Below are 13276 nucleotides of genomic sequence, written 5' to 3' on the forward strand. Positions count from 1 at the left end.
TTGGAGACCCAACAGAAATCTTCCCTGGCCTTTATCGCAAGCTTTAAGGTTGATTCTGGGGTTGCTTAATTTGAATTGACATAGTCGGTCTTCGTTTGGTAACTACGTAAAATGATTTAGCGAGAGAATGTAAGAAAAATAATAGGTACACATAGTGTGAGAATCTGATTTCCGTTTTATTGGATCCGGGTCGCCCTCAAAATTGTCCCTTTTGATTCAGACCCCCCTCAACTGGAATCGTGTATTGGTGAAAGCAATGCTTTCATTAGTGGGTGCCGGTTGTGGTTCGTTTGTGTACAAGAATTCTCTCAGAAAAAGCATATGCAATATCGGGAAGTGTTCTTTTCGCTCCCCTCCAAGATTTTTGGTTGATGATAATCAAAACCCAATAAGATACGGAAAGACTATTGTCGCTTGTAAATGTACGGCGGACTTCACACCCACCAAATTCACTGTAAGAACAAAAGGTTCTTCTTTCATTGCAATTTAATGTCTTTTTCACTTTTACGTTTAATAAAATGCTTAGATATGCTACTTTCAAGGCATAGAATTGGTTCTGGAATTATATACCAAAACTTATTGTGGGGTTTATCATTTTGCAATGTCGAATGTCTTTCTATTCATCTTATTCAGTTATATTCCACATTTTTTTTCTTCAGTTTATGATGTTCATTAGTCATCTAATTATTCAGTTTTTCCTATAGGAAGGATTCGGCCTCAAGAAGTTTTCCTTTTCTTCTTAAATTAATAGTCTTGGCAAACAAATTGTTAGATTATCATTCCGTGAACGTAGATTGTCCTCTCAAATTTCCATTAGGTTGATACATGACGGAGCCGTTTTTGGTATTTATTCTGGCCGATTATTGATTAAATCTTAGTTTTGCTTCATATAGCATTTTGCTTTCTAGGCTCTGTTTGAGAAACATTCTTACAAAAAAATACATTCTTACACTGTGATTTGATATCATTTCATCCCACATTTTTCAATAAAATAATATTACACCTAAATTTAAAATTTTTCCTTATTTTTTAACCACACATTTTCCATCAAAAAACTATTCAAAAATGCATTCTTATCAAAATAATGTGGCTTGAACAAGGGTCTAGTCATAGTTTCTTCAGTTTTTCTCAAATGCATTTTTCATTTAATATTTATCCGTTAGTTTGCTTCACAATTGGTCTTGATACCAATGGAAACCTGTAGAACTGGCTCATTTTTGGATGACAGTTACTAAAGCTTGATTTTGATTGAGCTTACTTCTGTTCAAATAATTTTAGTGAGTTCATGAGGCTATGTATCTGTGTAGTTGATCTTATAGTTCTTTTGTTCAAATTCATCAGAGTAAGTTCACGAGGCAATATATCTGTGTATACCTTCTCCAGGGTTCGCATGAAACAGATAATTTGAGTGTGGGAAAGGAGCTTGAGGATGAATCAGATGTGCTTATTGAATGTAGGAATGTCTACAAGTCATTTGGAGAAAAGTATATCTTAAGAGGTGTGAGCTTCAAGGTGAAATTTCTTTGCTTTTGGTTGTTCAATTGTTTGAATGTTTCAATCATGTGTATTGTTCAAGAAATTATTTTTTCCGATTTAAAATCCACCGCAAGTGTACGGTTCGTTAACAAGTAGTAAAATGGACTATGAGTCCAAGTATCGATTCCACGAGAATTGAATTAGTTCAAATTAATCTAGTACGACCTTAACCGAAACACGACAACCAAATTGAGGTTTTGTATTTTAACTAACAAAATGTAACCGTTGATGCAATTATGAATGAAGAATTATACTAAGTGTAAAATAACTTGGATGCAATTTAACTAGAATTTTATGGAATTAATGGATGTACTAACGCACTAGGATCACGAATCTCCAAGCAATACCCGTTCAATTGTCAATTATGCAATTTTGACATACAATTTCACAAAAGATGAATCGATATTCCTATTTTAATTTAACAATCTCTCTCGAGCAATGTCAAACCTATCCCAATATATGATTTGACTATATTTCTATGACGAATACTAACATACCGACATGCATTATAAATTCACGAATATCCAATGATTCACACAAGGCATAGAGGTATATTTATATCCTCTATTGGACCTTATGATGATTTATACTATGTCGAACCTATTTTCCTTATTTCGAATGCATAAAACAGGTCACCACAATCATATAATTACGTGCACAATAATCGTATGAAAATAAAAACGTAATAAATCAATCAAATCCGGAACTTGTACTCAAATACGTCAAAAATCCAAAACAACAATTAAACGTAGTATTATAAGGTTCATCGATCTCCTAGCAATGATAAATCTAGCCTAACATGCTAAAAAGAATAAAACATAAAAATATTTGAAGAAACGATATCACCCGAATCAATCTTCAATCCGATCTTCACTTGGTGCAATGTTGTTCTCTTGTTATATCATTCGTTTTCCTTCAAATTCTCTCAAAAACATGTAAAAATGGCGTCCCTTACGTTCTGGTCGAGTTTTTGTATTTATAGAACCCTAAAAATATTGTTTCCATAAGAGTTTCAGAAGAAAAAGGAAACTGAATTTTCCCTCGAGAATTGCTCTATGCGACCGTATAGAGCAACTCTATGCGGTCCCATAGAGTAAATTTTTGGAGCCTCTTTGTTTTTGGTATGCTACTATGTGACCGCATAGAAGATAGTATTATGCGGTCGCATAGTACTATCAACTATGACAGATGTGCGTTTTGGTCCTCCCACTTGCATCCTTCACTTCTTGGCATCTTCTTTTCATTCTTTTCATTTCATCATCCCACGATATCGTCAATTTGTAATTGGCTTAATCGATTTCTCGATTTGTTCATCGGATCAACTTTTGGATATTTGCATTTTGGTCCTTGAACTTTCACTTTGCGTCATTTTAGTTCTTTTTCGCGTTTTCCCCCTGAATTTCACCATGTTTTTCGATGTTCCTTACAATTCACAAATGTATGAGATTAAGTCACAATTCAATCATTTTGCTCGTTATTAAGTCATGTTTGTGACCTAAATAAGTGTGCAAAAACACACTTATCATGTATTATGACTTTAGGTCAAATCCACAAGTTAATGGTGGTTGGCTAGCCCTTGTAGGTGACAATATCTTAAGATTGAAATAGAGGTTTTAACCTGTGGCTGTAAATTTGTAATGAAGAACATCTTTTGCTTCTTGATTATTTAACACCTATTATCTTTTATTATCCTCCTCTACTTCTTTTTCTTCTTCTCTCTCTTGGCCGACTCTTTCCTAAGTAAGGATCCTTCTTATCTTGTCTGAGCGTGCTTACGCATCACAGAAACAATTATTATTTTTTGAAAGGTTAGAAACAATTATGCATTGCTAGAAATTCAATATCAGTAGTATATTCTTGAGGAACCAAACCAATAACTGGATTTTATATCAACCAGCATTATAGAATAATATGTGTTGTGCAAATGTCTTTTCTGATTTATGTATATCATGGATTGCCAGTCCCATGTATTCGTTCCATCAGTTTTCTACATTTATCACATGATTACATCATGCTATACTCATTGCTCTGTTTTATATAGAGTTTAAGATTTAAATTTTATTTTCGTTATCATTTATCTTAAGAATATTCCTAATCCCTTAGCCTTACATCGAGTATTCATCCTCCTTGCATCTAAACTAAAAAAAAACTTTAGCTCATTCATAGATTAGGCTTGGAGAGGCTGTTGGAATAATTGGGCCTTCTGGGACTGGTAAGTCAACCATCTTGAAGATCATGGCTGGGCTTCTTGCTCCGGACAAGGTAATTCTCTTTTCTTTCTCATTTTAGCTAGTTTGCTTTCAAATAGGTTTGTCGAAGTCATTTAATCAGACTAGGTCTTCTTTGGTGCCATTCTGCTTTTTGTTTAGATTGACTTTCTTTATGTTGAGATCTTCATGAACTATGTTTAAATATCAGGGAGAGGTTTTGATCCGAGGTAGAAGGCGTCATGGTTTGATCAGTGATGAAGAAATATCTGGTCTTAGAATAGGCTTGGTGAGCTATATCAAGTATATAATTCATAGTTATCATAATAATACAAAATGGTTCTTTAAATCTCCTTTCCAATGTAACAGGTTTTTCAGAGTGCAGCTCTGTTTGATTCTTTAACTGTTCGTGAAAATGTTGGTTTCCTTTTGTAAGTTATGTTAGGGAATCCTTTTAAGATTTTTAATGGATCTTGGGTTTTTTTACACATTGCCATGAGGATGTTGCAGATATTTTCATATTTCTAAGTCTTGCATCTGCTCTTTTTTTGCCATGACAGATATGAGAATTCAAGTATGCCTGAGGATCAAATTGCAGAGCTTGTCACCGATACTCTAGCTGCTGTTGGATTGAAGGTGTACAAAAATCATTATCCTTTGACAAGACAACTTAATTTAGCATACTGAACTCATACTCTAATTTGCTGCATTAAGATAGTGGCTAGGTGGGCATACGTGTACATTGTAACTGATCATTGGCAAGTTATCAGATAAAATAATTGTATTATGGCAATCATATTAAGAGTAATGCAAAACACACTATCTCCCTAAGGGAGCAATGTGGGTCATTTCCTGAAGTACTTGGTTTTATATTGCTTACTGTTAAAACTTCAAATCCTGAATTCTTTTAGGCATTACTTTTGATATCGTGAACATAAAACTGTTTATAAATCTTATAATTAGCAAGATGTGCACATAGGGGAACAGAAAAATTGATAAATGGGTGAAATTTTGTGTTTGCTATTAGCCAATCTGTTTTGGCTTTGTAGCTGATACAATTATCTAAATATGCACATTAAGATAAGAAATTGATGAAACAACCCTTTGGAAACTGCCTAAGTGATGAAAGAGGCAGTAAAGTCAGTGGAAGAGTTCTGCCATGAGCAAACTATGGATTTATTTATCCTTGCCTTTTTTTTTTAAATGTTCCAATAAATGTTTCTTGCAGGGAGTTGAGGACCGATTGCCCTCTGAATTGTCCGGTGGAATGAAAAAAAGAGTTGCTTTAGCTCGTTCCATAATCTTTGATACCACAAAAGACACATTAGAGCCTGAGGTGCATTACTATATTCTTTTTATTGTGTCTATAGTTATCTATTGTTGCTTTTTCCTATTTTCTCTTTAGATATCTTTTGTTTATTAAATGTTACATCTTCCATTTTATGATTTAATTTTCATTAATCTGGACAAACGTATTTTTGAGATGTTATGAGGTCATTTTTATGGATCTTAGCTTGCATTGTCCAAGGAAAATCATCAATATACAAGTTCTCAGTTAATATTGATCCTTATAAATGTTCTTGTTATATGTATGCTGGAAAGTCAAGCTATCTTCAAATGTAATCACTTTGTCTGCTCCATTTGTGGTGTACTGCACAATCCAATTAACAAATGAAGCTAGTATATGTTATCATCCAAGTAAAGGAAATTGGTAAGTTCAGAAATAATATTTGCATGATTAAAGTTGATTGTTCCAAGTGGATGCCTGTTTGTATTGGCTAATAGTTGATTACTTGATTACTGAGTGGTGTTTTGAAGTACACTTCAGCATGATTCTGATCTTCATCTAAGTTATGAACTTTTCGCCAGTTAGAAGTCTTAAGAAAGACACTGGTAATGTATGCATATTTAAGTTCCTTCCTTTAGAAATGCTTGATGTACTTGTACTTTAAGTAGGATATGTATTTTCACTGAGCTAGAGTAGGATATAGTTTTTGACTTCGAGATAGAGTAAATCAAACAAGGTTCAAAGCAGGTAAAGCTGTGTGGCATTATAGTGTAAAACCAAAGTTTGATGTTGAACGTGAGCCTTGTTCAAGTCTAATCCAGCCAGCTTGGCTTGAGTTCAAGCCTGAGGAATGTTTTCTGATTTTTAGCTTTACCACCAAAGAAAATAAACTATTAATAAAAAGGCAACTATATTACAGAATAGTTAGCTCTTAAACAATTATTATTATTATTATTACCATTACTACTACTATTATTTTTTTTGATGATCGTGGATGTCCGGGCCAACTTACGCGCACCTCGACTAATCCCATGGGATCCTAAAATTTACTCACCTCAGTGGCCGGGACTCAAACTGGTGACCATTGGAGAGCAAATCCAAGATCTGACTACTGAGGGGTTGCTCTTCAACAATTATCAACCAATTACGTGACAATATAACTTGCAATCTTATGAGTTATCAGCAACTGTCCTTGCTTGATCTCTGATCAAGCTCAGATCTGGCTTGACAAAGATCAGCTCACACTAGTACAACCTAAATCATCTTATGGGTTATCAGCAACTGTCCTTGCTTGATCTCTAATCAAGCTCAGATCTAACTTGGCAAAGATCAGTTCACGCTAGTACAACCTAAATCAATCACGCTAGTACAACCTAAATCAAAAGCTTACTTGCTGCCTAGTATTAAGCATACGTTTAGAATTGCTATTTTCTTTGCAACCTCTTTTCTCTTTAACTTCAATCGAGAGTTGATGCCAATGTTAGTTTGATTTTAAGTTCAAACAAAACTTTTGATTTTAATCCTTTAGGTAAACTTTTGATTTTAATCCTTTAGGTCTTGGGATTTCCTTCTTTCAACCTTTTTTATTTTTTTTAAGAGTTATGGGGATTGTAGAAATGCACGGTGACCATAGCTGATTCAATGATAGGTCTTCTACACACAAACAATTGTGACATTACCTTGTCATCTTGATCAAAGAGGCCCCCCCGGGGGGGGGGGGGGTTGCACAATCTCAAGGTAGACAGGAGAGAGACTAAATAATGACAGATCTTTTGATCTGAAATTATACTATTAAGCTCGAATGAATTTGATTGAAAGGCTCTTCACAGAACCATGACGTGCTCGGTCATAATCCAAAAAGTCATTTCCGATTTTCTAGCAAGGCCCTTTATTTTTTCAAAACTGCGGTACATGTCATATCAAGCCTAAGTTGGCTGATAGTTGGTCATTCACCCCGCTTGTGATAGTTACATTCATCATCTGAGCAGGTGCTCCTGTATGATGAACCAACTGCCGGTCTGGATCCAATTGCATCCACCGTAGTTGAGGATCTCATCCGCTCTGTTCATATGAAAGGTGAGGATGCACTTGGGAAGCCTGGGAAGATTGCATCTTATGTTGTTGTCACTCATCAACATAGCACAATTAGAAGAGCTGTTGACAGGTAATCATCAGTTTTTGGAACATCATTTAAGTTCAAATTCATTTTACAATTTACGCCTTAGTCTTTGGGATGTTTTTGGGGACTGTTCTCATCCTAAATTATTACCATATGTAGGCTGTTATTTCTCCATGAAGGAAAGATTGTTTGGCAAGGGATGACCCATGAGTTCTCCTCATCAACAAATCCAATTGTTCAGCAGGTAAAAATTTATTAGTCATTTTCTCAACCTTTAATCCAAAATTTAGGAGAGCAGGGTAATCACCTCTCATATTACTTATTTATTCAATGTCATTTTGATGTTCCGAAATTTCTATGGACATTATTTTAAGGAAACTGCACGATATAAGAGGATTCAAAAAATTATTGAAAGAAAATTGTTAGTGTTAAATACTAATGTTGTTTCACTTCTGAAACCAAGAAGGCCGAAATGAATTCTTTCAAAAATTTGGAATAGATTATGCTTTAGTTTTCATTTTGTCGTTTCATTCCACTGCAAATGAGCATTCTTTGTGGTTTTTTCGCTGCAATATCAATAACGACTACAAGCTTCCTTAATAATACTTTAATTCTTATTTATATGACTGTGTCTTTAGAGGTTGATTATTGAAATTGAAACTTTATCCTTTTAACATCACTGTTTCTCTGGATACTAACACATGCACAAACTATGGTTGATAACCTCGTCACTTTTCGCTTACAATTTAATTGAATACTTTCAGTTTGCATCTGGGAGCTTGGATGGACCAATTAGATATTAGCTCTGACGAGTGTAGTAAAATAGAGGGAACACATGGATTATGTTCTTGAATGCCCAAACTTATTATTTAAAGTCACAGATAATATGATAACTGAGGCATGATAGATTTTTCATCTATGAGTTGGAGTGGAGGCAGAGTTTCGAGTTTGAGCTGGTACAGTCCCCCGACTTGCCCCTCCTTCCCTCAGTTTTGTTCTTTTTTCAGAATTTTCTGTATAATTTCATCATCTGGGAGTGGTTGGACAAACATTGTACGAGGTGAAGCCCAGTTGCAATAGTTTTTTGCTATATGATTTACAGTAGCATTTTTAGGTGTAATTGCAACTCTCAGAAATGATATACCGAAAATGTACCATTGATTGATGAGATATGATCCCACTTCTTATTTCTTTTATTCTTTGACTGGGATTTAGTTCTTGATTTGTTACTTGCAACTGTGATCATCAACTTTTACCTTCCGATGATAATGGAAATGGGTTACGATTTTGAAAAGAAGAGAGTATAGGATTGAAACACGGGAGTCGGAGAGAGATAAATATAATTAGCTTAAATTTAGGTTGAAATGCATATAAAATTTAAAATTTTTAATTGTCAAGAAAATTGAGTTACCATCTATTATTCTTCCGAATGTTAACAGGTCCATTACATTTCAAAATTTAAGAACGAATCAGTACGTTAATTACAGATGTACAAGGGAAGGCCTTCTGGGTTTGTTCATGCCCAGTGTTTTAAACGAAAATGCTGTTTGTACAGTTCGAGCTACAACCCCCTCACAAGTGGGGGGGCCCGCAAATTTTTTATTGCGCGTGGGCCCCTGAACTGTGAGAGGGCTGTACACGGTGCTGTGTGCACAGCACTGTCCGTGTTTTGAAAGCACGTTTAGTGTGAGATGCAGGCAGGGCCGGTCCTGGGCTGAGGCATTTGAGGCCTCAGCCTCAGGCCCAAAACCCTTAGGGGGCCTAATTTTGCTTTAAATTTTTTTTTTTTTTTTTGGGGATAGTTTTGGATTTTGGATGTTATTTTAATTTTGTATTGTTTTCGTAAACTTGTAATGCTCAAATTTTTGCGTACATAATTGAAAATGTTATTAGATTTTTACGTAAATTTTTACGTTGATTTCGTCCGGGGGCCCAATTTACGGACCTCGCCTCGGGCCTCCATTATCACAGGACCGGCCCTGGATGCAGGCGAAATATTACATCTTGACAATAAGTGTGAAATTAAGCGGTCAATTGTCAAGTTGATAGCTTAATGAGGGACTAGGCGTGTCTAGGAGCGCTTTAATAATTTTTTCCTTTTTTTCAAAGCTTTTGATTTGATTTTAATTTATTAACTTTTTTAATTTTTCCTTTTTTTTTTTAAGTTTTGTTTGACTTTAGTTTGAATTTTTTAAATGACTTTAGCTGTAAAAAAAAGTCAAAGATGACTGTATTTGATAAAGAGTTAGATAAGATTTAAACTATGATACTATCTATATTATATAATTATGATTTTAAGACTTATCGTTTTATTGAAAACTTCGAAAATATATATGAAGTTCATATAAATTTATTAAGCCTCCGTTTGTTTCCCATTTTTTACCTATTAAAATAAAAAATATGATCGTTATCCATCATATCAAGTCATCATTTTTGACTTTTTATCTCTTGTGTGGGGCCCGTAACGTCAATATTTTTCATTCTTATTTTTACATTAATATGTACCAAATGGGGCCTAAGTATAACCCCTCTTCTTGGAAGTTGAAATTAGGAAAAATAATCTAGCTTTTGTATTTCGAAAACTTTAAAATTGTATAATTGACTAATTGTATGAATTATTAAGCCCCCGCTTGGCCTCCATTATTTGAAATTCTAATGATTATATATATATTATTTATTTATTTAAATGCTTGATTAAAATAGAAGAAATTTTTTTTTTTGGATTACGTATAATATTATTTGATTGGAAAATGTGTGGTTGATAAGAAGAGAGAAAAATGAATTATAATTTTAATGGGAGCCAAACATATGCTAAGTAAATATAGTATTTTATAATATTAGATGTTTGATATGTATTATTTAAAATGATTAGAAATTTAAAATAACATTATAAATAAGAAAACGTTTTCGTACATCTAAACTTGTAAAACTTGAAACTTGTCATCCATGCCTAGTCACTTACGCTTTTGGAACACTAGTCACACCCATCCATATTTTTACATATAAGTATTTTCTTTCAATTAATTCATTGTTCAATGAAGTTGTGATGCATTTTTGTTCATCAAAAAATAAATCACGTCTACTGTCACTTATAGTACAATAACAATATTGTGCAGCAACACCGACGTTAGTCTAGGTAGCAATTGATCTTGTTGATTCATTGTCAATGAAGTTATAATGTACCGATTTTATTTATCGTAAAAATTTCAAGAGTGTTACACCTTTCTACAATAATTAAATTTGTGTATTCTTATTTATTGGATAATAAATTAATAGGGTTCAGTGCCACCGTGCTCGAGTATTCTACTTATAATCATTTTCCATATGTGGGGAATGAATCAATAGGATCCACTACGTCTGGTCCTGTCTTAATTGATACAGATTAATGCTTAAATAATCTTGTGCTGCTTAGCGTTATCCTTGTATTTCTATATATGAACGTCTTTATTCTTCGTTTCCCATTTCGTTATCCCAATTCATACAATAATAATTTTATTGTTTCCCGCGTTTTCAATTTTTTCAAGTTTTACACTGAAAACGCCCAAAACAACAAAAAAGTCGTTTTGTGTTTTCTTCACAAATTTTTTTTCGTTTTCGGAAATTCGTTTTCGAAAACGGGAAAGAGAACGCGTTTTCACCGTTTTGAAAAATCGAAAACAGAAAACGACCCGAAAACGGTAAAGAGAACAGGGCCTAAATTTTTAGATTAACTTTGTCTTCCCTTCTGTCTTCAAGATTCATCTATATCCATCCCCGCCATACTCTCTCTGTATGTGTATATATAAATATGAATATTTATAAAAACCACGTCAAATCTTATTGTTATCTGCGGATAGCATTTATAACCCAGAAAAATTTTTACCCAAAAGAGGAAAGTTTCATGGACCTTGCCATCTTAATTATACCGAATATAGTAGTATTGCTGTATGGTGCTCAATTCCTCTCTTTCTTGGTTTCACTCCATTTCAATTAGTGTTGCTGTTATTGTCAGATTTTTGCCCATTCCTCGTTTTCACCTTTTCCTTGTATTCCTTCATTCCCTCTTATAGACCATAGTCTTGGCCTTTTGAAATCTCTTAATTGAGTTCAAGATTGGATCTTTTACAGATCTTTCACTTGATCCTAATATAATTTTTCTGATTCAAGTTGTTCCATTTGTGTTAAGAAAAAGGCCCAGGAGAGAAATAAAACTGATCCATTCTAGCAAATTTAGTTGAATCAGTCCAAGAAATACAATATATTTGTCCAGATAATTAAGGGTAACTACTGTCGTCTCAGACTCAACTGGAAATAACAAGGCCCATAATACTGATATTGGTGTTGGGAAACTTAGAAGAAATGGCATCAGTGTTTTTGTACCATGTGGTGGGGGATCTGACAGTGGGAAAACCTGAGCTGGTTGAGTTTGCACAGACAGAAACAGTGGAGGCTGCAATTCGGGCCATAGGGGAATCCTCGGAAGGAGGAATTCCCGTGTGGAAGAAGAGATCACAGAAGAGTGTGATTGAGAATGCAGAAATGAGGCAGCAGAGGTTTGTGGGCTTCCTGAATTCCCTTGATATTGTGGCGTTCTTGGCCAGAGAGGAGTGTCTGGCTGATCAGGCTACGGCCATCAAGACACCGGTTTCCGAGGTCATAATTCACAACAATTCAGAACTGAAGGTGGTTGATCCTGGCACAAGGTTCGTTCTCTTACTTCAACTGTAACATATCTGTGCTGCCTTCTTTCTTGTTAGTAGTTATCGTTTGAATTTTCTGGGATTTGCAAATGAGTTGAATGATTTTTCATTTGTGATTCCTTGGTATTAGGATTGAATATTTCTCATATGCGACTTAGCTTTCTTTGAAGCTTGGATTTAGAGGTGTGAAAGGACCAATGATAGAAATACCAATATGATTAAGTTTAAAACACTTGTGGAATATGTTCAAAATTAAGAATGATCGGCACAATCTCCACATGGAAAAAAATATGATTGCGAATGACTTCGAGATTTAGAATTTTAGTGTTTTCTATGTATTGCCTATAACTTCTGTCATTTTTTCCCCTTATTAACTAACAAAGGGAAATGGTTTTTTGCAGAACCTTCACATTTTACCTCCTTATTTCGAAGGTTCTAAGTGAAGTCTTAAGTTTGAGAAGTACTTATAGTACTGCAATAGAATAATGCATATGACTATTAGCAGGGATTATATAACCTTATCTTGATTTCAATGATCTATTGTGAAGAAGCCATTGTATGTTATGAAGTTATACTTATGACTTGCTACACTCAGCAAAATTAGTAATTCTCTCTCCAATCAGGTAAAGAATATAGGACTGAATTAGTTGGGCTATAAATGCCATGTAATAAGCTGTTATTTTACAAGAATCATTGTTCACCATGTGTCAAATCTTCTATAATTTTGCAAAAAGGAGATTTTATTCCTTCCCTCTCTCTCTCTCTCTCTTCCTATATGTATAATCTATAAATGTCTCTTTGCATCTCTCTCCCACACAATAAGATTTTGGTCTAGTTCTTTGGTCACGCTTCATCATTTTTCCTTTTCATCCACGTTCTGGACAATTACAATGCACACAACTAAGTAGAGGTATATTCAAGTGTTAAAATGGTGAAGTGCTAGGGACAATATTAATTGCCAAAACATGGCTGTAGACTTATCCTATTATAGTCAAGAAGAAGGTTGGCAACAGATGATCCCTCAAAAGGGTGCTCGTTCTAGTTTATCAGGCTCTCTCTTTTCAAAACTAGTAGTATAAATCAGTGAACTTAGAACTTCTCCACCGGTTTTTCATAAATTTCTCAAAGGTATTTCTTGCCATCTATTGACTACGTGGAGATTTTAGGTTTCAACATTTGACTTGGTGATTGCAAGACAAAAAGAAGAAAAGGTTAATGCCTACCTCACAAATTCCAAATATCATTTCTTCACTAGCTGTTGACAGTCAACATATTTTAGAGGGTCTCTTGGTTCTTCCAAACTGAGGCATTATTTAACCACTTAAATTTTGTTCTTTTGCAAGACTGTGAGCACGTTTCCTGGCTATTTTCTTTCCAATTTGTTATTTGAATCTTCAATTCTTTTCTTCTCATCCTTCATTGAAGAAAATTTTTAGAGTTTTAAGCT

At 34.3% G+C, this 13276-nt stretch overlaps 2 protein-coding genes across 2 annotated transcripts in view; both read left to right on the forward strand.

The window, feature by feature from the left end:
- The first annotated feature begins 69 nt into the window (after positions 1 to 69).
- Positions 70 to 8351, forward strand: LOC111373741 (protein TRIGALACTOSYLDIACYLGLYCEROL 3, chloroplastic-like). Its single transcript, XM_022996329.1, has 10 exons — positions 70 to 454; positions 1384 to 1512; positions 3703 to 3798; positions 3955 to 4032; positions 4113 to 4174; positions 4304 to 4379; positions 4972 to 5079; positions 7020 to 7195; positions 7310 to 7394; positions 7915 to 8351. Exons 1-10 carry the CDS (start codon positions 257 to 259, stop codon positions 7951 to 7953), a joined length of 1047 nt encoding a protein of 348 aa, XP_022852097.1. The 5' UTR covers positions 70 to 256; the 3' UTR covers positions 7954 to 8351.
- A 2529-nt stretch (positions 8352 to 10880) lies between these two features.
- The window catches only part of LOC111373816 (CBS domain-containing protein CBSX6-like), a 7205-nt gene continuing 4809 nt past the window's right edge, over positions 10881 to 13276 (forward strand). The window contains exon 1 of the mRNA XM_022996421.1: positions 10881 to 11832. Within this exon, the coding sequence (XP_022852189.1) occupies positions 11489 to 11832 (344 nt within the window). The 5' untranslated portion in view covers positions 10881 to 11488. The remainder of the gene's footprint in view (positions 11833 to 13276) is intronic.

This window comes from Olea europaea, chromosome 1 (genome assembly GCF_002742605.1).
Source record: "Olea europaea var. sylvestris chromosome 1, O_europaea_v1, whole genome shotgun sequence".
NCBI classification, from domain to species: Eukaryota; Viridiplantae; Streptophyta; class Magnoliopsida; order Lamiales; family Oleaceae; genus Olea; species Olea europaea.